This window comes from Melozone crissalis, unplaced genomic scaffold, assembly GCF_028551555.1.
Source record: "Melozone crissalis strain CALT ecotype California unplaced genomic scaffold, PUWL_Pcris_2 ptg000056l_1, whole genome shotgun sequence".
NCBI lineage: Eukaryota > Metazoa > Chordata > Aves > Passeriformes > Passerellidae > Melozone > Melozone crissalis.
This window is the reverse complement of record NW_026535834.1, coordinates 4951887-4976291: the sequence shown is the minus strand read 5'-3', so window position 1 is coordinate 4976291 and position 24405 is coordinate 4951887. Positions and strand designations below refer to the sequence as shown.

The window sequence follows — 24405 nt, the reverse complement described above, 5'->3', positions numbered from 1 at the left end:
ACTGTGGGCCTTCCTGAAACTTCTACATCCACTTTTTAGGGTTCCAGCTGTCCCCAGTGCAGGAAAGATCATTAAAGTATTTTCAACACTTGGTGTTGAAGGGAGGGAAGAAGAAGGAAGGTGCCTGTAAATCAGGTCCTGTGCAGAGCTGTTGGTTTGTGTCTGTATCTCTGTGTTGTAGAACCCCATCTTCCTAGCATCAAGATGCTGAGCACATCTCACTCCAGAATCCTCCTTTTTTAGCTTACAGTGCTCATTATTAGTGATCAAGCATCATAAATAACTGAACTTTTCCATCAGACTGCCTTTTGCTGCAGCACCAGGACTTAACTTTTAGCTGTTGTTAAAAGGATGGTATTTGGCCCCTCAGTATCTGACTGAAATGGTTGGAGTAGGAGAAAGTTGTGACCTTTCCCCTTTTTACCTGAGGTGCTGAGAAATTTGATGGATTATCTTGAGGACTAATGGATTTTAATGGTTCATGATCTCATCTGCTGTGGCCTGGATTTAGAAAGAAGAAAGAGCTATTGGACAAAAATGGAAAAGCAGCAGTACACCAAATGAATTACATGTAGTAGGAAGATATTTTAAAAATAGTGACACGCCTAATAGAGACTCAAATGAGAATAATTTCTCAGAAGTTTAGGATTATGCAATAAAGCCTATGAATAACGAAAAAATATTTCCCAGCACTGAATAGTGGAGAACAACACAAGCAGGTGAGTGAGCAAAGTTCTGGGGACACAGCTGCAGAGGGGTCTTTGCATAGAGATGCAGCTGGTTTAGAGGTCCCTTCTCCTTGAGTTGGACCCATGAACAGGATATTGGGGGCTCTGTCTGATGCTGGATTGCCCCTGAGTTACCCCTAAATTCTGTCCTGCTGTAGCTGTGCAGTGATGGTCCCTGGGCAACCAGCGAGACACAGAACCTCAGACCATGTGCAGACTGTGCTGCTCAATGTAAAGTCATAAATGATTCATAAAGTCTGCCTAGATTTGTTAGGGAGCTTAATTAAAGCTGAAGGTGAGTGCTGTGCCTTGGATGACTTCTCAAGACTGAGAGAACTGTTGTTGCTCCTCTGCCCAATATTTTTGTTTCTCCTTCCGTATTTCTGCCTGGTGGCTGTTCTGTTCCTCTCTGGGCCAAACCCAGGTCTCTGGTGTGCACTGGCCTTGCTTTTGCACTGCTCTTTCCTTCCTGGGGGGCATTGCCTCAGTTCTAAGCACATCTGTGTCACTGCTTTACTTTGAGGAAGCTCTGCTCAGCATCTCATTGTGGTGGCCCTTGGAATGTTTCCATGTGGGAAGTGCCACCAACTTGCCTACTTGGCACCAGTCAATGAATTTATTTCTTTATGGCTGCAAACAGAAAAAGTGGCACAATTTCCTGTGTTTTCTGCCAAGTTATGTTGGTTTCATGTAGGAGACAGAAAATACTCTTGTTGATAATCTCCAGATCTTGGAGATAGAGAAGGGCAATTCCTGTGTTGTGTGCTCAGTGATAGACCTAAAACATGAACTGTCAGGATCATCCCTTTGCAACTCCAGCTCCACAGCTGTTGAAAGATTTTTGTTTTGCTGTTAATAACTGGTTGTTGAGGTTTGTTGCTATATTGTCACTGTTAATTGAATGGAAATAGAAGATTTTTTGTTGTTTGGTTATTGGTCAATGCTTTGAAGTCCCCTCAAGAGCAGAGACCCTGTCCCACTGTCTCTTTTACCTGCAGTTGCACACACAGGTGTCTGCAGGCAGATTTCCATACCTTGCATATGCAAAGCTGATAGCCTGATAGCAGCTACTGAATGTGAGCAGGGGTGGATTTGCTGTAATCAAGTGTTCAGACAGCTGAAAATGAAGCCCTGCATTTGCCATCCTTTAATTTAGTGGTCCTGCATTGATGTCAACATTTGCCTTTGGGAAATTAAAGTAATCTGTGATTTTCCTTCCCATCCCTTCAAAAAAACTAGCTGTAGGAGGAAGACAAGAGGAGTTGGAAGGAAAATACAGTGATGGACTGGACATGATGGTATTTGGCACGCTGTTACAAAGATGCATGGTGAATAATTAAGGTTTAATTGTGCTCAGCAGAGCTAAAGCTGTGCTTGTGTGTGCTTGTGGTAGGGAAAGGCAGCATCCATCCTGCCCACACAATTGTGGTTTCACACGGGCTGTGGGAGGCAGCTGGGGGGTTCCTGCCCTTTCTCTCTGCTCAGGGAGGCTCAGAGCAGCCTTTTCTCTGTGCCTGGCATCTCCCCTGGCACCATGTGCTGTCACTGGGGGTTCCAGCAGCTTTGCTGTTCGTGGCAGCTCAGAGTCATCCCACGCTGGGCATGTTCTGTGCCCTCAGGAAAGGGACCCTCGTTAGCAGGGTCTGGGCATCCTTCACTTTTTCTGCTCAGCCCATTGACCAGCCCAGCCATTTCTAGCCCCACACTTGTAGGAGGCTGTGGATGAAAGCTCTCCCCTGCTGCAGACTCCAGTGTGTGCACGATTTATTAGATTCTCCCACATCCCCCCATTTTATTTTAAATTTCGCTTAAATTTCTAAAGGAGTGTGTTCTTACTGTTACTGTTGGTATCAGTGCCTTGTCTTCAAAAAACTTCAGTACCACGGGATTTATAAACAGGCAATTGGCTCCTTTCCCCCTGGCACATAACTTGGGAAAAAAGGTAAAAAATCCCTCTGAAGAGTTGTTGTTGTTGTTGTTTTTCTTTGAAAATATAAGGAGAACAAAAACATAATAGTCCCTGAACCAGTTGTGTCTGTGTTTCTCTCTTTATAACTTTATAACTTATTAATTTTTTTTCAAATATGCTAAAGAGCATCTTCCTGCAACCATTACTTGTAAATCATTCATTGCTTTACAGGTATTTCTCAAAAGCAATATAAATTGCTGTAACACCATATGAGCAGGCTCTAGCTCCTGCTTTCAAAAGTTGTTGTTTGTTTTTTTTTAAGATTTGAAACCTCCTTTTTTATCTGTATTATATTTGCACCTCTTCAAGCAGATTTTCTTGGCAGGAATTTTCACAGGATAAATAAATCTTGTTCCCACTTCAGCAAATCTCCTGTAGAGGTGGATGATCTCTTGGATGAAACCAGACTAAAATTGATTAAAGAGTCCAGGATTGGCTAAGAGTCATTAGTTATGCATACTTGTTCATGGCTGGTGCACAGCTTATAATTAGGCAGCTTGAACAAAAACAAAAGTAATATTTTAAGCAGCTGTCCTGAAACAAAAAATTAGAATGACAATATTACAGTAATAGCTGGAATAACTGGTTGTGGGAGTTTTGAGAGAGACTGACTTTCCACCCATGTGTGAGTTTAGCTGTTGAGTGTTAAACTGTGTTCAGGTGAGCTGTGAGGGCTTCCACACTCAGGGTACCTGGACCTGCTGACTGCAGGTGGGATTGGCAGCTTTTCCCAGTGCTGTCCAGGTCTGCCCCAGCACCTGTGGTGGGAATTGCTGCCCTGAGCACTTGCCAGCCTCTGCTGCAATAAGAAAATACTTGATAGTCTGTTATGTGTATTTGCTTTTTTTTTTAGGCACCCTAATTTGAATCTTAAAAAGTGCATGCTGTGCGTTTGTAGGAAAAACACTTTAATGTGTTGGTGTGGAAATGCAAAATCCCCTTTGTACTAGACAGCCCTGAGGATTTTCAAAGGTGTCTGACTTGATAGACAGGTGTCTGTCAGCCTCAAAAAGTATAAGAGGGACTGATTAATCCAGACACTATGTATTTGGCTGAGAAAATTGCCATTTGACCTGTCCAAGGAGGTGCTGCCTTATTAAAATACAGAAAGATCTGACATTCCATAAGCATGATCTGGTAAGAGCTTAAACAAGAAAGATGACAAGAAATAACTAGAGGCATGTGAAAAACCAGCTTTAGCCTAACCCAAATTTTCAGCTCTTTCGACTGAGCCTTGGGAATTGCCTCTACAAACGACTGATTACATATGCAGTTCTGTTAATTAAAATTAAAAATTATGTAGGAAGTCAAAAGATATAGCTACTTGTTTAATTAAGCTAATGAAGTCCCTAGGTAGCTTTTATATTTGCTTTACTCACTGCAAGTGTCTGGCCTGTTCTGTTTTTGAAGCCATGTCAGCACTGACATGCCTCAGAAAAAGGCTGTACTTCTAGGATGGTTATGGATTGTGCCTGTGGGCAAGGAAGGACAGGGCAGCAATGGCAGAAGGGATGTTCTAGGCTCCAGGGTAAACAGAATAATCTTTTGTGTCTGATCCAAACACAATGAAAAGATTCCCACTGATTCTGATGTGCTTCAGATCACACTTCCCAGACTGGATTATCTGTTAGGGTATGGGAGGGGGAAAAAAAAATCTTAAGAACTTGTGTTTGTGAGATGTAGTGCTCTTGCCAGGTTCAGTGTTGAAGATATCTTTTCATCCTGGAGTGCCACCTTATCTACCTCATCTTGGTTTTGGAGAGTGAGCGACTTGCAGGCAGGCACCCTTTGGATGTGCCTCTTCCCATCCTTTCCCGGGGCAGGCTGGGCTCTCTCGAGGCCAACTCACTCTACCTGCTCTGCAGGTTCAGTGGATGCTTCAGCTGGGTGTTGATATGTTGCCTGAGAGATTACCCTCCTTCTGAATTTGTTTTCCAAACCTCTTCCATTGATGAATCACGCACGGCCAGTTTTTATTACATATGTGAAGGCATGTGATTAAGGAGCCCTATTTTGCTCTCCCTGCATCTGCTCTGCTCCTGAGCTGATTTATTTTTTGTAATGCAGAGAAGGGGAGTCAGTAACACCTGGCCTGTGGTTGGGAAGGATGTCAGCACAGCCCTTTTCTGTGAGATGGTTCACTGGGGCCCCTCCTTGTGGGAAGCCAGTCCCCGGCAGCTCCCTTTGAAGTCACGTGGAGCAGCAGGATCCCAGCAAGTTCAGGCATGGGGCACCCTGTGAGTGCTTTGGGTTAGGAGTGGAGTTCCTGACTCCCAGCACAGTGTCCTGGCTGGGGCCTGTGCCTCTCAGGGGAGGTGTAATGGAGCCATGGCTGAACTCCTCATCCTTACCTGCCCCTTTCCAGCTTGCCTGCCAAAATCCTCCAGCGCTTGCTTTCCCTGGTTGGGCTCTAAAGTTCAGCAGAAGTTAAAGTGTGTGTTTAGCTCTGGGCCAAAATCCTGTGCTGTTCTCACAGGTACAGCTGAGCTCCAGCAGTTGATCTTTCCCACCCCTTGTGCTGTGGACAAACGTGCTGCCTTCATTTCCTTGAGGGTGACTAAAGGATTTACTACACTGATAAGCATACTTTCGTCTCCCAGTGAGCTAAAACTTGGCCAAGTTACCTCTAAACCAGCCAGAAAGTCTGTGTTTTTCCCCCTGGTTCTTCCCTGGGGACCAGGCTGAGGATGAAAGTGCTGGAGAGGGGGTAATGTGATGATTGTTTACAGATCTGCCTGCCAGTGATATGATGCTGCACACTACCAGTTTAGTTTGATTTATTCTGAGATCACTGCACCTCACAGCAGTGACAGCATCAGGCACGCATAGAATTTCATAATTCTCCTTTGCTCCCAATACAACAGGACTTTCCTTTGGCTTTGATACTAAACCTTCCAGGCATAAGCTTGTGATTCCCTAAAATAAGTTATCCCATGCCAGATCTTTGGCATTAGGAAACTTTGTACATATTACCCTTTGATGATTGTGTCAAATACATATGGATGGTTACATTCCTGTATCACTTCTCTTATGCTGTGGTGTAGGAGTTCCCCCTGAGCATCACCTGTGCTGCCTTCAGGCTGCTGAGCTTCTCTGAGCCTCTCCTGCTTGCTTTAGGAATAAATATCATCTGCTTTGTTGACCCAAACTGATTTTATGATCTACTTTGGGCTTTATCAACTCTATCAAGATTAATACTGTGACACCCTGTTTCTCTGTAGAAATGTAGGGGTTTTGCCTTTAATGTCCGTGCTGGGAAATGAAAAACAGAGCAGAAGTGAGGAGCAAAACTTGGCATCTGCGTGGTGCTCCTGTTCCACCCCCGCTGCTGTTGGGAGGCTGGATCCCGAGGGTGTTTGCTGGTGCTGGGAGGTGCTGGCATCCCTGGAGCTGTGCCAGCATGGAGCCAGGCCCTGGGCTGCCAGCCCAGCTCGGGTTATCCCTTCCATGGCTGGAGGGCCAGTCCTTTGGCAGCTGCTCCCTTTGGAAGTGCTCAGGTCTTGTGAAGTAACAGAACACGGTGAGAAGCCCTCTCTGTCTGTGGAAGCAGGTGCTGGTGCTGGAAGTGCTTTGGTGACTGGACAGGTTGAAGGAGGGCTCATCGGGATCTCTCGCTGGTCAGAGTGACCCCAAGAAAGGTTAGAAAGTCTCTTTTCCCAGCCCAGGTCTTGAAGAAGGAGTCAGGGCTCTTCATTTCTCAGTCTCAAGGTTGTTTATTGTATCTTATCTATAAAAAATTTTCTCCTGTCCTGCCGAGGTTCTCTCAGCAGGACAGTCCAGGCACTCTGCCTGCCCCTGGGGTGGTGTTATGTCTTTATACCAAAAACTACATATACAGTGTTTACAATTACTTTCCAATACCTATCACCTGTGTTAGACAGTGAGCTTCTGAACCAATCTGTAAGTGCCAACATCACAGCAGAAGATGGAGGCCAAGAAGGAGAAAGGCTGGACATGCCCAGATCCCTCCATCTTGCCTCCTGAACCCCCATACCAAAAACCCTAAAATCTACTTTTCCACCCTGTGATAACTTCACTGTTATCCTACCTAAACTGTTGTGGCTTGCTGACCTTCATATAAGGTGGGTAACTTGCTCCATGGGCCATAATCAAACCCACAGGAGCATCTTGGGCTCTGTGCCAGGGTCTCTGAGCCCCCTGGCAGGGGTCTTGGCCATCTTGGACAGCCAGAGGGATGTTCTGGGTTCCCACAAGGGCTGATATCAGGAGTTCCTCCTTTTGAGGACACTGTGGAGTGCCAGACTTCTGCTCTGTGGGTCTCTGGTTTTAGCTGGTTCTGCATGCCCAGCTCTGGCTGCAGTTGCTGTGTCAGGAGAGTTTCCCACAGCGTGTGCTCAGCTGTGGCTGCACTGCAAGGCTGGGAGCGGTGCTGAGGGTGTGAAGGTGCTGCTGAGGGTGTGAAGCAGGGGCAGGAGCACCAGGGGTTGTGCTGAGAGCTGCCTGAGGTCACCCCCAGGGCCTGAGCTGTTCACACCCAGCTCAGCTCGCGGGGCTGCACGGACACTGCGGGTCCAGCGAGTGTGAGCAGCTCACAGGTGTCACCTGCCAGCACGGGGCCACTCTGGAGTGTGGCCATGGCTCTGGGTGTCCCCATGATGGTGGGGAGCACATCCTGTCAGGCATGTGGAGGGGAGCTGCTGCTGTTTCTCAGGCCAGCTCAGCTCTGTGGTCAGACATTTTCCTTTCAGGTTTTTAGGCGTTATTTTCTGTTTCGGGCGCGTTCCACGTCTGAGAGTTACCTCAGGTACTGAGATGGCTGCTACTTAGCTGGTCAAATTCATCCTTAAAGGAGATCACAGCAAGTCCAAAAGCCACTTTTCCCTGTGCTCTGTTATTATTTCATTTCATTTAATTTCATAGTATGTTATCTTTTATTGTTCTGTTGCTATCAATTTAAGACTACAGAAACCCTTAAGACTGTCTGGTTTAAGCCCTTGTCTAGGACAAGAATTCCCCATAGGTCCTGCATCCATCAGCATTGGTGTGCCAAAGTTTCAGCAGCTCCTGGCGAGCTGGGGCTTCAGCCTCATTTTGGAGCCTTTCAGCTGTAATTTTTAATTAGATCCCCCTTAGATGTTCTGTAAGAAGGCATTGAGTGTAGCTCAAGTCCTCTTGGCTGAGTGCTCTTGGACTGTGCTACAACATGAGCACAGCTGCTTGGTAGGTGTAGAGGATTTGACTGGTCTTTAATCTTGGAGTCTGGAGGGGAGAGAGATTGTTTATAACCCTCATAAATCTCCTGCTATTGCTTTCTGAATGAGTTTGTTTCTGTTGTGTGAGACTGCTGTAGGCAGAGGACTGTGCTGTGCTAGAGGCAGAGGAATCCTCTCTGCAGAGATGGAGAACAAGGTGAGTTAGGACTTTGGGCCAGATTTTGTCTGTGCCGTGTCAAAGGTGGGTGATGCTTTTGTTGGATTCCCTGGCCTCATCCCAGATGCTTGAGTCCTGACAATCCTTTGCTTTTGAGACTGAACAAGGAGTGCAGGATTTATTCCACATCCCAGCAGAGATACTGAGTGTCAGAAGAAGGGAGGAAGGATCCTGTTTGTCAGTGTGGAAGCAGGAATGTGACATACCCTGTATGGAGACTGGCAGGAAAATTATAAGCACTGAAAAATTATTTTGGAAACCTATGTAAGTAAGGATTTTTTCCATAAAACCTGAATTCTTGGTATCCCAAAAATCAATTTGCATGATTATATGTTATTATATATTATTATATATTTTGGAAAGGACCATCTCTTTACAAAGCTGCACATCTCTCCAGGGAACTGAAATTTAGGCAAAAAGGATGCATGATATTGCTGGAGTTGAAATCTATTTGGGAATCGTCTTCAATATTAATGGAGACAGAGGGCTGTTCAAACACAGCTTCCTAAAACCAGTGTAATGTGCAGTGCAAACAAGCACAAAAATTAATATTGAGTCAAGACTAAATATTTGCTTTAAAATTTCCATGTGAGACTGATTTTAATTTATTTTTTTTTTAGTGGAGAATGTAGTGTCCATAAAATCAGCATTTTGGTAGGATTTTCCCAAGCAGTTGTAGCCTCCCTGTTTTGTGTCCCACTGATAGGAGTGCGTGTGTGGCACCTTACAACCGTAGCTGGAATCATGTGAATGAGATGATTCTCATTCTTTTTCCTGAATACGTTCCTTTTGCTCATCCTAACAGATCCCCAGCAGTTTAAATAACAATTTCTCTACTTCTGCCACAAATTGTGGGCTAGGGAAATGTATGACTGTCTGTGCTTCTCCTTCACTTACCCCAGAAAGCTGTTTCATCTGGGTTGTGTCAGCATTGTGCCTTAACCCTGCAGAGTCAGCCCAGCTCAGACATCTCCTCCCACCTACAGCTGTGCAGGTGCTTTCCTTCCATTTGTAGCTTGGCTGTTTGGCTTCTGTTTAGGGTTCACCTTTCTGTTTTTTCAGTATTTTAACATTATAGCCTGTTAGGTTTGTGGCAGCAGCGTTTTTTAGAAACCAGGAGCAAATGTCTGGATCAGGAGTGGTCCATAGCTCTGGCCTGGGGAGCTCAGGTTGATTTTTGGGGGTTTGTTTCAGTGATGTGCTGGGTGTTTACACTTTGCTCAGGTTGATTTTGGGGGTTTATTTCAGTGAGTGCTGGGTGTTTACACGTTGCTCAGGTTGATTTTTGGGGGTTTGTTTCAGTGAGTGCTGGGTGTTTACACTTTGCTCAGGTTGATTTTGGGGGTTTATTTCAGTGAGTGCTGGGTGTTTACACTTTCCTCAGGTTGATTTTTGGGGGTTTGTTTCAGTGATGTGCTGGGTGTTTACACTGCAGAGGAATCAAAGGGCTCACAGGGTACAGGAGGCAGCCTGAGGTCATCATCCTGTGGTTGTACAGGAGGAGCAGGGAGGGTTTGGATCAGCAATCCATTAATTCCCCCAGAAATCTGCATTTTCAAAATTCCTGTTCTGCACAGGTGATCCATACCCACGAGGTGTAAAGCTCCTGTTTGCTAATTTTAACCTTGAAATTTGTGGTAAATTCAGGGTGTGCCTTGTTACTTCTTTCTTTGTTTTTGTTTTTTAACTGAGATTTCTGTGTGACAGCCTGACTCAAACATCAGGAATCCTTAGCTGGTAAATAAAAAAAAAAAAAAAAACAACAAAAACGCCAAAAGCAAGACCTTTATTAAAAATGTATCTCAAAATGAAAAATCTACCCACCAAAAAAGAAATGGTATCTTTCAAGGACAGGCTGACTGATGCTAGGATTGAATCTCTGATCCCTAAAATTATGTTCTGTATCTCTATCTAATTTAGATTAAACGACAAGAAGTCCTTAGGTAACAGCACTTAACAATTTTCTATTTCCTATGGTTTAAGGCCAAAAGGTGATTTATGTAAGAAATCAGCATTTACCTCAGCAATGATGGTATTTTGAGAGACTGAAACAAAATATAATAGAGGAAATATCCATGTAATTCTCGACACAGCTGCACACTGATATTTTCAGAGAATTCAGTGTTAGTCCTGCTTCATGTATCTCATGAATTGGAACACTATTAACTGTATTTTATTATTTTTTAAATTATTTTTTATCTAGCAAGGCTGAGTTTGTTCAGCACTTCCAGGAAAAACGTAGGACTCAATTTCCTTATTTTTATGGAGCCCTGAATGCTGAACAATTTGGGCACCAGATGCTTGATTTTATTTTTTTTTTCAATTAAGGTGTGCATGAGAATAAATGCACCTTCAAATATTATCAAATTTCTGCCTCAAGGAAACCAATCCTCTAACATTTCCTTTGCTTTCTTTCAGGTGGATTTGGAGCCAGAAGGCAAAGTGTTTGTTGTGATAACTCTCACAGGAAACTTCACAGAAGGTAAGGGTTGTTTCCATTTGGAGCTGGACTGCTCTGTGTCCCTGCCATCAGTTCCAGAGCAGTGCAGACATTTGGATTCTTCAGGGGCCCCATGCTGGGGTGTGCCTGAGGTTTCCTGAGTGATGGGGGAAATCTGGAAGGGGCTGTTGGTGGCAGCTGGAGCTCTGTGTGCCCTCTGCTCTGATCCCAGACCTGGGGAGCTCGCTGGTTCTGTTCTCTCTGGTTTATTTCCATGAAGCTGGCCTTCAGACAGATTGTTTTTGTCACTGGTGCTTTTCACCTGGCTGCCTCTCCAAGGGCAAGCTGAGGAGAAAGCAGAGCATGTTTAAAATGGAACATGTTTGAAACATCTGGATGGGTTTTGTTCTGTAATTGTTCGCATCTACTTCACGACCGTTTCTGTTTCCTGGGTTCACTTTGCACAGGAAGCTTGCAAGTTTTTAGTGTGACAGCTGCCCCAAAAAGTATCTGGGCAGACTTTTTTTTGGTAACTACATTTTTTAGTTGTGATGGTTTTGATGTCCCTGTTGTTTATTGTGATACCAGTTATGAGTGTGCATGTGAGCAACCCAGGAAATCTCTGTATTTGTAACCAGAGAGCAGGAGAATGCCAAGGTGTGCTGGGGAGGCCTGGAAGAATTTCTTGCAGGGATGAAAAGGATGTTAGAAATTGGCTTTAATGTCTTATGATAGAGCCAGGGATGGAAAGAGAAGAAACTGGAGTGCTTTTACTGACTTACATCCCAGTTTGTATCCATTGTTTGGCCATTTACAGCATGGTGGGCATGAGCATAAATGCAGAGTGTGCTTCAGACCTGTGCTGGTGGCTGAGCATGTTGCTAGCAAGGTCTCAGAGATGAGAAATGCAGAACTCAGATGTTTGTACAGCTACTGCTTTCCAAGGGGAATGGGAAATGTTGGAAATAATTTACTTCTCTTTCCTCTGTTGTTCTTGAGGATGTGTAGACTTACAGAACAGGAACATCAAAGGTGGCTCTTGGGTTTTTTCTTGTCTGGTTGTTCCCATGTATGGGCACATTTAGAGTTTCCAAAAAAAGTCTTAATCCATGGCAAGCCTGCTTGCAGATACTGACTTTTCCCAGTCCTTGGGTAAAGGAGGTATTCATGAGGAATCAGGGGTTTCCCTCTGATACACAGAGAGGTCTTGTTCATAATATCATATTTAATTCTGCTTTTGTCTCTTTTGCTGGAAGTGTGGAGGCTCTGAATGGTATTTGAAATTTTAAGGGTTTTTTTTTAAAAAAAGTCTGAGAATAATTCACGACTTGAAAGCTCAAAAAGCAGCTCCCCACTCGTTCCTCTGATCTGGAGGGCAGCCACTGCCACATCCTCCCTGCTCCCTATGACTTCTTATGCTGAGCTGGTTGTTTTGGTTGTGGAAATAGCCAAATTCACAGGGTCTCAGTCACCATTGTCTACCTCCAGTACAGTAAAAGTCCAAAAAGTGGGCAAAGAGAGGGAGGAAATAAGGGGGATAAGAAGAAAAAATAGCAAAACCCAAAAAAACCCCAACAAAACAATCAAGACTGGGTTTTAGGCCCATGTGAGACTGCCTTATTTTGTTTGTCCTGTTTGGTTACTCAAAACAGTAAGTCCTGGTGGTGCTTAGACTTTACCTTTAGGAGTGGTGCTTTTATGGTTTGATTAAAAGTTCTTCTCACCAAAACCTGAATTTGGTTCTGCTCACCTACAGCAGGGATGGGGGAGCAGGGTGTGGCTCCTGTGAGTCTGACAGAGACATTTGAGACTGTCAGGATGTGAGGGCAGTACAGCAAACATGCAGCTGCAAAGGGGTCAGTTCTGTGCAGGTTCCCATTTGGCTCTTCTGTCCATCACTGCTACCCTGCTGTTCTGAGGCAGGGAGATCTGCCTGTTTGATGTGTTAAAAATACATGTTTTCAGCAAAAGAAAGGAACAGAGCAATAGAAAGTGAGGGAGGCCTAGAGAAATTATACCTGCCTCTCTTTATTTTCTCTGCTTGGATATACTTGCTGTGCTAAGCTGTATTTGATTATATTAACTACCCTCATTCAGCTGACGTTTCCTGTGTAAAGCACCCAGTGCAAAATTAAAATGAAAATCTCCTTACCTTGGGAGGAGATTACCAATCACAGAATACTCTGAGCTGGAAGGGACCCACAAGGGTCAGCAAAGTCCAGCTCCTGAACTCCCCAGGGTGACACATCCCTGGTGGCCCTGGCACCCAGCTGGGGTGGAGGGAAGCACCCTCATCCCCAGGCATCTCCTCACTGACCCAGGAGCTGTTTCAGTCCAGGCTGTTGCATAGAGAAGGTGAGGGCTGACTTCTGCCTGCCAGGCTTCAGGCATTGCTTAGGGATTGATTTCCTGCCTCTTCTCAAAGGAATTTATTTACTCTTCTCTGGGTTTTCTTTATTTCACCCTTTTAGGGTTTTTGTTTTCAAGTCATCAAATTTTTTCCAAGTCATACAATTCCTTTTGAAAACTTTCTTATTCCTTTTACGATTTTTCCTCCCAGAAGGGTGGCTTTAGCATCTCTCTCTGTCTTTGTGTCTCCTTGCTTCTGCTCTCTTAAAAATAGTGAATTTGCCTTCCCTGAGGTGTGTTTTTGCAGAGGATGTGAGGCACGTTGTCAGCTGAGGAGCTGGAACAGGAGCAGGGTGTGCAGTGTGTGGGACCCCACCAAGCTCTGCCCAGCCCTGGGGACTGCAGGAGCTGTGGTTTAACAGAACTCAGAGAGCCCTCCCTGTGATCCATGTGTGTGCCAGGAGCTCTGGGATAATCCACAAGATCTCAACTCTTGCAGGCCCTCTTTAAAGAGTGAAAATCTGCTTTTTTCCTCTCTTACACATGTAGGGCTCTTGAGGTGCTCCAGAGGGTTTTGCTCAGCTGGTGACATGAATTCAGACCTGCTCTCCAGTGCTTGTTGCTTTTCCCACTGAATGCTGGTTTCAGCTGTGAAAGAGCAAAACCCGAGTTAACTTTTGGGCAGGATATGTTTGATTTGAAATCAAAAGCCTTGCAGTGAGCGTGGTGAACCCCTGCTGTGGTTTGTGCCTCTGGACCCCTGTGAGATGTTAGAAGAGATTCCCCAGAGCTGGTGATGGTGCTTGGGCCAGGCTGGACACTGAGAGGCCCCGGGTGTGTTCCTGGATGGATTGAACCTCTCCCCTGGCAGCCCTGGAGTCCCAGGGCAGCCCAGTCCCCTCACAGCTTTGCCTGCAAGGTGCCCTCAGTTTGCCACCTCTCCTTCTGTTTGCCCTATTTAATTCTGGGCAAAGCTAATTAAATTAATACAAATGAAGTATTTGACTGAATTAATGAATGAAGCAAGCCCTGTAGAAAACAGAGTGTTTCTATTTTAGTGCTTTGAACTCTTGAAATTTGCCTTTTTTTTTTCCCTGTTGTCACTCAAAGTGATAATTCTGATTTGAAGTTCAGTTTTAATTTCATAGTTCTAAAGTAAGTAATGTTTGTTTCTTTTCTTTCAGTGTCAGTAAAGACAATGACAAATTTGAGCTCTGGGCAAGAAATAGAAAGACAAGAATATTGAAAAGCCAAGTGAGTCGGTAGAGTGAATATAGCACCTGTTACTAAATATTTCATGTTGGTAGGGTTTGCAGCAGCAAGGAACCATAGAATCTTATTGGAAGGGACCTTTAGGATCATCTGGTTCCATCCCCCCAAGGAGGAAGCTGAACCTGCTTGCCTACAGTTAACCTAAGGAGCAGGTTCAGGAAGCCCAAACCTGTTTCTGGACCAGGAAATGCTGCTTTGTTTTGCAGCTGGCACATTCAAATGGTTTGTCCTCAAACACAGAGACTCCTGGTCTTTTGCTGTCATTTTTCTTAGAATACATTTTTCTAACACAAAGGTTTTTTTTTAAGAAATAATGTTTTCTCTGACAGGTACCACTAAAGATCTGCAGCCTTAAAGTGTCAAGTGGAACCTAAATATTGTGTTAACAAGATCCTTGCTCTGCACTATAATGTAGCTCCTCAGCCCCATAAAATTTCTATTGATAGATCTGTTATCAGGTTCTTGCACAACAGGGAGGAAAAAGAGTTTTACCAGTTCTCTGTAAACTGCAATAATGACTGCTTTCAGCCCATCTTTTATAGTTAAGGGAATAAATACTGAAAACTAGGAAGCAGGAATTAAGAAATGCCTTGTTCTCATACCCTGTGTTTAGGGCCACTCTTTTCTTTTGGTTTACTGGGTCTAGCAGGGTTTTAAAATTTGTAGTAGACGCCACCTAGAAAAATTGCTGGTCCAAATATAGATCAGTGCAGAATAAGATAAATAAAGTTCTGCTGTCCTTGGTTCACAGTCTGAGGACGTGGAAGCCTTTAATGTCTAGCCCAAAGTCTTGTGTGGCAGAGACCAGCAGGAGACATACATTTCTACACTCTGTGTTTTTTTCCCAGTGTCTACACTTTTTTCAGTGCTTTACACTTGCCACACCTGTGTGCTGTAGGCAAGAGATTTCCAGATCCACTCTGTGTTGCTTCAGCTCTGCATTTTCAGATGGAGATAGGTCAGGACAGTGTTGAGTCCCATGGGGGAGAAAATCCACCCTGAGTAGGTTGAGCCCTTGCAGGGACCAGGGATGTAATTCACAAATGCTGTGCATCTCTGTGGGGCAGGCAGGAGAACTTCAGTGGATCCCCATCCTTGCTGAAAGATTTCAGTCAGGTTAAAAAATAAAATGCCAGGTTAAAAAATAAAATGTTTCCAGAAGCTGATCTTGAAGTCCTGAGCAGGTATTGGTCTCCTGGAGGTCACACTCTGCACATCCCAACAGAGGTTTATCAGCCAAGCAGGAGGAGCAAGAGCAGCTCTGTCCTTGTCCTGAAGCCTCCACGAGTTCCTTTTTTTGTATTTCAAAGTGAAACTTTCAAAATGTGCACTTTGCATTTCACTTGTAAATATTGCTGAGAGAACCTGAGAGAACTTACACCCTGGAACTCTGATATCTCACATATGTCTCTCTGCCTTAAAAAAAAAAAAAAAGGGGGGGGAACAAAACCAGGCAAGTTTGTTAAATTCTGAATTTTCACAGGGAAAAAATACTCCAACAGGGAAGTAAACAAACAAAGCTGTTTATTCCTGGTAGCAGGAAGAGCCAGACCCTGGGAAATGAAATTATTTGCTTGGTGTTTATGAAGGGCCTATAATGCAGAGGCAGGAGGAAAACAGCACCCCAGCCTGCCACATATCCACAGGATTACTTGTGTTTCTCAGAAAATGATCCATGTGAGCCCCACAGCTATTGCAGTGTGTCTAAGGCCAGGAGATTTTTTGTCAGTAATTTGTGACTTGCCCAGATCTGCCAACTGCAGAGATACCCAGGCACTGTAAAAATGCCACAAACAGCAATATCAGGGTTAACTTCCCTTCCTCAGTGGGCTGTGTTTTGTCTGGGCTCTGAAACCTAGAGATAAATATGCAAGCTTGAAATCAGTGGGATTTCGGTGTTCCTGGCTGTAATGAAGAACAGAGGTTGCTTTGCTTTATTTCCCTGTGATTCCTGGAAGAGGTGAAGAGGGGAGATGAAATCTGCTTGGCCTTGGAGGACAGGGCTGTGCTGGAGCTGGTGTTTGTGCTGCTGGGAGTGGGGATGGGGATGTGTAGGATGGAAGGAGACAAACATGAAGCTGTAGGAGGTGAGTGCTGGGATCCAGGGATGATGGCACACCCTGATGCTGTTTCATGGCCATCCCTCTCTGGACCCAGTGTGGTTGAAGGCACCTGGATGATATCCTGGACTGGGATGAAAGGGATACCCTGACAATAGCACACCTGAGGCTGTGCCTGGGTTTCTCTAGACCACAGTTGGTGAACTTCCTGACTGATGGAATAGGTAAATGGCTGTCCAGAAGCCTCAGTGCTTTACCAGGGGTCACTGTGTAAATCTGTGCCAGAAACTGCAGGGGAAAAAATAAAAACAAAGCCATGCTGTTCATTTTTTCATCCATCCATCCATCCATCCATCCATCCATCCATCCATCCATCTCTCTCTCTCTATATATATATGCAATTATAGTATATTTATATATATATATATATATATTTATATATATATATACACACACTAATTGGATACAATTAGGCTGTATCCAATTTAATATCTGAGTCTCTCAATTCTGGCTGCTGGAGGAGATTCCTGATTTAGGTGGTACCACCCCAGCCAAGGGTTTTCCTTGTGTCTGGGTGCCTGGCAGCCCAGCCTGTCCAGCATGCAGAAGTCCTTGCCCCCTGACTGGGTGTTCAGCATTAGGTGAGCTGGCATGGAGCTGCAGGAATCAGAGCTCACCTTCCAGTGGTGCTTAAGGAGGTGAATACTCACACTTGCAATTTATACACCTCTGTTTTAGGTTGTTCCAGACCATGCCCAGCAGAAAATAATGAGTTTCCTGCTCTTCAGTGCCAGTTGTTTTTGTTTCCTGGAGTGCTTCAGCAGCAATGATTCTGTTTGTTTTCCAGAATGAAAAGCTGAATCAAAACAGAGCTTTGAGCAAAGAGATCCTGACATTGTTTGGCCAGGGTGATCTCAAGCTTGGCAGAGGCAAGAGAGAGAGGGATGAAAGCTTCTGCTGTCCCTGTCTGCTGTCTTTGGGGAATATTTACTCATTTGTGATGTGGGATAAACTGCATGCCATCAGCATGGCTTGGGGTGCTGTGGACACCACCTGCACTGAGCCACCTCAGTGGCTGCTGCTCCTGCTGGGGGTTGCAGGTGAGGGAATGAGGCAGTTTCATAATTGAGGGTAAATCTGTCTGTCTGAAAAGGATGCTCTTGGGTTTCCCTGGGGCTGCCTTGAGTGAGGCCAGCTCTGCCCCAGCTGTCTGGAGTGGGAAATTGGAGCAGGGCTGTGGTTGGGTTTTGGGCCAGAATTCCCCTGACTGCGCTCAGCCCTGCCCTGGGTGCTGCAGGGAGGCGGGAGGGGGAGCCCCAGCAGTGATGCAGAGGAGGGAGGGAGGAAGGCAGGAGGTCTGGCTGAGCAGGTGTCCTGCTCTCCTTGCCCCAGCTGCTGAGACAAGGGACAGGGGCAGTGAATGGTGGAAACGCTGGGGAAAGTTGCTTGGAGAAGAAATAGAGCCATAAGGGTCTAGAAGAAGGCCAGAGTTAAAGAATATAAGGAGAGAGAAAGAAGTAGGAGATTGGTCTGGAGGGTGCTGATGGATGAGTATGGGCAGGAGTAGTCAGAAAGAAGCAGCTTAAAGAAACCCAAAAGGTTAAAGGAGGTGGGAGGAGAGAATATGGACAGAGGGGATTGTAGAGGAGCTGCAGGGGACAGGGAAATGCTGCAGCAGCAGCACAGCTGTGACCATCAAAGCCAGCTTCTTGCTAGAGCCTGGAACTGTTTTTAATCCCAGAATCTCGGCTCTTTTCTGCCGTCTAGCTGCCAGACTTGTTGAGCATGTGTGTCTGTCACCAGCACTGATCCCTCACTAAAGCAGAGTCCTTTCCTGGCAAGTGTTCCCCTGTCAGTGCTCTCCTCTCTCCTTGGAGCTGTGTGCTCAAACCACATCCTTGCTGCTGAGCCAGGACCAAGGAGACTGCTGCAGTTCCAGCAAAGGAACTTGCTTCCAATAATAACTTTCTTTGTTTATAAAATGTAGGAAATGGCCTTAGAGCCAGAAACCTTTTCATTTGAAGGATATCACTAGAAAATAAAACTCTCAGAGGTCAGGCAATGCTGAATTTTTGTTCTAAAATGTGTCCTTCCTATACGTTCACAGTATAAACTTGCAGATCATGCTTGCAAGTCAGCAAGGATAAAGGCAGGTAAATGTTTCTTATCCAGCTTGCCCAGCTCAGACTTCTTAGGTATTCAGTGAGGAATTTTTACTGAGTGACAGCCTCAGTCTAGTCCTACTCCTGTTTTTATTTGCATTGACTCTGGTTCTATATTACTTGTGAATGGGAGGCAAAGTGGGAAGAACAAGCCCATCAAGGGAAGGGTTCTATTGCATCCAAAAGGGCTGATGACAGCTTGAGCATGAAGGCCATGGCAGAGGAATCCCTGTGTCCCATGATCTGGCTGAAAAATGGCTGTGTGGGAAGGCAGGGTGCCGTGTGGGGGGAGAACTGCTTAAACCTGTGTGAGGGCTGTTGTGACCATCAAACCATGGGCTGCCTTTCATCTCCTGTCATTTGAACCTAAACAAATTCCCTCCTGAAGTGTTCCTTCCCCATTGAAGGACTGGGAAAACAGATGAAGTGAGGTGCAGGTTTTAGGTGTCTCTCAAAAGCTGTTGGGGAAAGTGACTTTCTTCCTGCTCCCCCACCTCTGTTTGTTTGTTAATTGAGAGGAGTCAGAGCCCATGGGGAGGCAGGGTATGAATTCACTGCTGTTCTTACACCTGCTGGAAAGGGGCACCTCTTTGGGAGAATGAAATTGATGGTGTCACATCATGGAACTGCTGGCACCAGCCAGCCCAGGCAGTCTCATGGTGAGTCACCATCCCTGGAAGTGTTCAGGAAACAGCTGGACATGGCACTCAGAGCTCTGGTTTTGTTGACAATGTGATGTTGGGTCAAAGGTTGGACTCAGTGATCTTGGAGGTCTTTTCCAACCTTTATGATTCTGTGAGCCTGAGCCGAGGCAAGCAGCACCCTCTCCATGTGGCAGCCAGCATTTTTAAAGCTGTATTTGTTTGGATTTGGGACATCTGCTTTTGAAATCCCAGAGACATATTTCAGAAGTGGAGAAATATGTATTGCAGGGTGAAAATCATGTTTGGGAGGAGATGGGGAAGGGGAGAGAATCAGGTCTGACTGTGTTAGCTGCTGGGAAGCTGTTGGGGCCAACTGCATTCATTTCCTGAAGGCCTTGGGAAATCCCTCTGGGAAATCCCAGTAATCCCCTGGCACTGGGAGGGGCAGAGCACTCATGGTCCCTGCCATCTGCAGAAATTTCAGGATGGATTATGCCATCCCCAGCCTGAGCACTGAGCATTTCCTTGTTGCATTGCCAGGGAAATTGGGGATGTATTGATGAGAAGAGGTGCTGCTTCTTGGCAGAGCTCTTCCCAATAAGATGGGAATACAAGAGGCTGAATTTGTTTTTCTTGACAGATGCTTTGCTGTGGCAGTGTCTTACTCAGCCCATGGTGTGTGGGAACCTGCGTGGGAGAGCAGCATGGTAAACAACCTGCTTTTTAAGGCTGTGGAAATTAGAGGCCTCATTGGCAAGCTGCCACATGGAAATCTCCAAAGTGCCTGGGTCAGCTGTGGGATCAGAGCTCAGTTTGTTGCTGGACCACTTGGGCTCCTCAGCTGTGGGGTGAGCAGTCCACCAGGAGAATCCAGGGTGGTGATTCAGGGGTTGATCATCCTGCCCAGCCAGCCCAGGGCCAGTGCAGCTCCAGGGGAAAAGCTGAGGCCTCTCATGACAGCAGTCAGAGGCCCCAGTGGCAGAAGAAGGGGAATGTTTAACTTGTCCTGTTGAATTAGCTTTCCCAGGTACTTTGCTCCTGACTAGATTCCAGTTGTGCTTTGGGATCCGGTTTGCTTTCTCGTGGAGAAAAGTGCAGTGCCCTTGGTGAGGAAGGTTTGAGATTTCATCCCAGGGATGGCTGCTGTGTTGAGTAATGGTTACTTATTTGTGGAGATGCTGCAAAACTTTGGGCCCTCTGAACACAAGCTGCTTGATATTCCCATCTCAACTGGCTTTCTGTTCATCCTGGTTGCTTTGTGTGTTTTGTGTTCTGTAAATAGTGTTCTCCTGCTCTTCCTTCTTTTGAGGTTGATGTTAGACCTGTGTCTCTAGCAAACTACACTGCCTGGACATAAAAATGTGAGTTTTCAGCAGATTTAGTTGATTGTCAGACATTGTGTGAACACCTTTATTTCAATACCAAAGCAGCCAACTTCTGAAGCTGCCCCAAAAGGGGGATGTCCCCAGAGCATCCACTTTAAAAACAGCTTTAAGCTGCACTTGGTTAAAAATAGGTTTGACTTGGCTCTGGTGCTTCCCTGTGAGGGCAGGGCCTCCCAGGAGGGAGTTGTGATCCCTGCTGTGGAATCACCCACAGCCTGTGAGCTGCTGGTGCCTGTGGCAGCAGGAGCAGGGGGGTTCAGGATCTCCCTGCCACCAATTCTGCTTTTCTGCAGGATTTTGCACAAGTGATGGGAGCTCTGACTTATAAACGCTGTCGCTCTGTTCCTGCTACTTCTGCAGCCAGCGTGGTTTGAGATCCTCTAAATCAGAGGGCTCCTGGCACATGAATTAATCATGACAAAGATCAAAGTTGCTTTTAATGAATAATGTATTAAAATGTTTTCCTCCCCTAGTAAATCTCATCTCAATGTTTTTCTCTGGAGTTTAGTAAGTGGGAAGGACCAACAGGAGGTCTTACAAAGGAAATTTGCTTGCCTAAGCCCAAGGAAATAGTAATGATTGTAATTGTGAGGGGAGGAGGGAGAGGAATCAGTTTAAGGCTCTAATGAGCCATGCAGTGAGAAGCGTTTTGGGTTTTATTGGGGTTTTTTTGGCTGTTCTTATGTAGGTCAGTGTGACAGGAGTGGGTTATGGAGCAGCTGGATGCAGGTAGGTCTGAGGTGGCAGGAGGGAACAGTGAGGTTGGGGTGACTTTTAGATTCTGCTTCTGCTACAGCCAGAGGGAAGCACCTGTCTGGGATACAACCAGACTGATTTATTTTGCTTTTTGAAATTGTGTTTTGCTGGGTAAGGGACAGATACAAGGTGGCATTCTGGTCTCAGTGCCAGTCTGGGGCTCTGACTGCCTCAGTTCAGTGCTCGGGTTTCTCTTGTCTCCCTCAAATCCCTCCTCTGAATTCTAAATAAAATCCTTTTCTCCTGGAGTCTCCTCTCTGTGCAAGCTGAGATGGTTCTTTGCCATCATTGCCCAAGCCCGGTTTCTCTGGCAAACAGATATATCCTGAGGTTTTGCAAATGAATGCAAAAACTTGCAGAGATGGAATGGAAAGGTTACTCACTATAGAAATGAGTGGAAAGGCTTTTCCATTGACATGTTTCAGCATCGTGCAACATATTGTGGTGCCTTGCTTCACAGCTGTCAACATCTGCAAGCAAATGTCTAAAACCAACTTTTCTTAGGGGGGAAAAAAAAACTTTTCCAAGAAAAATAATGTAATAACAAATGTGGAAAAGCTGCTCTGTGCATGTCTGAAAACCTGTGTGGCAGTTGGGATTAAAACTCTATGCAAAATAACCTGTATGGTGTTCATAACTGGTTGGGAGACTTGAAGAGGCAGAAAAATACTTGTTTTAGAGGTTCTCAAGCTGCCTTCTTCCTGCTCTCATGTTCTCACAGAAGTTATGCAAACAGATAAAAAGCAGCCATTCCTGCCTCAGCCCCAGCTCTGGGCTGCACCCTTGGCTTTGCAGCCCTCTCCCCTCCTGAGGATGAGGATGCTCCCAGCAGCCACACACAGGGAGAGCTGCAGGGCTGTCCTGCTCTCCCTGTGCTGCCACAGCCAAGTCCAAGAGGCTGAAGAAAACTGAGCCCCCCAAAAGTTGCTCTTCTGTCTTAGCTACTGGTACCACCAGAGCTTTGGCATCCTTGTGTAATTCTAGAGATAAGCCTGTGGTGTGCTTTTTGTCATGCTCACCAATATTGTTGTGTGAACCTCACTGATCCTGTTCTCACTGCTGCCACACTGAAGCATCATCCTTCACTCCTCAAATGCTGTTATCACTGAGAGCTGAGATGAATTTGTGTCCTGGATCTGGCAAGAAAACAAGGAAGATGGATCTGCCCTGCTTCAGCGCTTGGACAAGAAACAGAGGTCTTGCCTCCAGTGCACAGTTCTGTGTGATTGGATGCAGGGATGATTGCATGTTTGCATTTCCAAGACTGCTGATAGTGCTGTTTCATACTCTTGAGTGGGGAAAACTTTTTTTGTATTCAGAGCATCGTTGTTCCTTCTTTCAGACAGTATTAACAGGTTGGCATCTCAAAAGATGAGCTGCCCTTAACATGGGCTTTTCTGTGAAGTCCTGGAAGTCAGCAAATTGTGCCAGCCCTAGCTGTCTCTTTCTCTGATCTTCACACAAAACTTTATCCAGTTTCAGAGGGCAAAACAGCAGCTGGATCAAACATAGGTCCCAGCCTGTGTTTGATGTGCCACATGTTTGCTTTGCAAGGAGCCTCTCCTGGGGCTGGAGCCAGAGTGCAGAGACTGGGTTATGCACAGACTGGCAAAAGCAGCAGAAGCATCCACTGCTGCTGGGAGAGAAACCCCATGTGGTCACCTCTTTGTGGAGGTGGCTGTTCTCCACCTGGCTGATTTGTGTATCCAACTTAACTTTTGAGGAGAACCGAAGAAAAGCTTTGTAGTTAAAAAAAAAAAAAAAAAGGCTTTCACTCTGCAGGACTAATGTTAGGGAAACAGAATAGGATGTTTAAATCCTTTTCCCTTTTCAGGGTCAGGCTTCTTCAATTGTCTGTGTTTACAGCATTTTAATTAGCAAAGCTTCTTGTGGTTTTGACCATCCACAGGATTATGGTGATAAAGCTCCCGTTTAAAAGATGCAAAACCTTAGTAAGGGATTTTTGTCATAACTTACATGTTTTCCAGCCAGAAAAATAAACATATTGGTTTAGCCTCAGTTTATATTCAGTAGATGTGAGGAAGCCCACTGTTAGGTAAATATTGAGAGAACACCTACATACTCATGGCTGGAGGGTGTAGGGGGTGAATTCATTTACTTGATCTGATTTATGTATTCTTTTCCTAAAACATCCACTACTACTCACTGTTAGGGCATCAGCTGGATGAGCATTTAGCATGATCTGGGGTTGTTTTTCAGTGCTGAGTGCTTGTAAGAAGTGAGGGATCTCTTAATCTCCTATCTTGATTTTTATACTCCAGTAAAATCAGTGGTTGGTCTTTGCTCTGTGCTAGTGTGTCACTCAGTGCAAGGGGGGCTTGCCTGCAGTGCTCCTGGGGGAGGAAAATGTGGATACTGCTTCTGGTACTGATAAAAAAAGGCTTAATTAAGTTTTTGCCTATTAACATGGTTGATTTAAGGCTTTTACATTATTTTTTAAAATATCTTTATTTCTTCCAAATTAAAATGCCATGGTGCATATGGGAGGGTAGCACTAGGAGCTGTCATGTGTGAGGAGGTACCTGGCTGACCTTTGCTGTGCTGCTGTTACAGCAGTGGTGATAACACCACGGTGAGATTTACTTCCAGCAGATGAGACCTTGAGTCAAACAGTTCCAAACACACCACTTCATCCTGCAGCCCTTCCTCTTGTTTCCCTGCTGTAGTTTTACCCCACTGTAAGGATTTGCCTGACATAACCCCTGGAATACAAACTGGGCAGGGGGAAAGGAGGGATCTCTGCCCAGGAAGCTCAGGGGCCAGGTGGGCTGGGGATGGAGGCTGCGGGGTGGGTGAGGCTGTGCTGGTGCTTGCCTTTGTCCTCAGCTGACTTGGTGGGTTATTTATTCTCCTCTCCCGCTGCATGTATAATTTCCACTGCCATAAACACATGTTCGGTGTGAGTGCAGAGGAGGAAAGGGGAAGAGGCTTTTAGTGTTGGAGTTTGTAGTTAAGGTTTGCAGATAGGCAGGCACAGTGGATACCCCATAGTTACAGATGTCCCATTTGAACCACGGATGTGGAACCTCCCTTCACTGAGCAATTATTTGTCTGCTTTTATAGCAGTATTTGGACATTTGAACTGTTCATGGTGGTTGTTGCTTTACCAGAGGTTAGAGGCTTTTAAAAGTCTGTTTTTTTTTAATTGTCTAGAATGGCTTTGTTTTGTAAAACAATCTCTGTGTCCAGAATGAAAATATGTATCCTATAGGAAACTGGCCAGAATGC

At 45.4% G+C, this 24405-nt stretch overlaps 1 protein-coding gene across 1 annotated transcript in view; it reads left to right on the top strand.

Annotated features, from left to right (window-relative positions):
• PRKCH (protein kinase C eta) overlaps positions 1 to 24405 on the top strand; it is a 113178-nt gene that overhangs the window by 16734 nt on the left and 72039 nt on the right. Inside the window, exon 2 of the mRNA XM_054286683.1 lies at positions 10507 to 10570. Within this exon, the coding sequence (XP_054142658.1) occupies positions 10507 to 10570 (64 nt within the window). The remainder of the gene's footprint in view (positions 1 to 10506; positions 10571 to 24405) is intronic.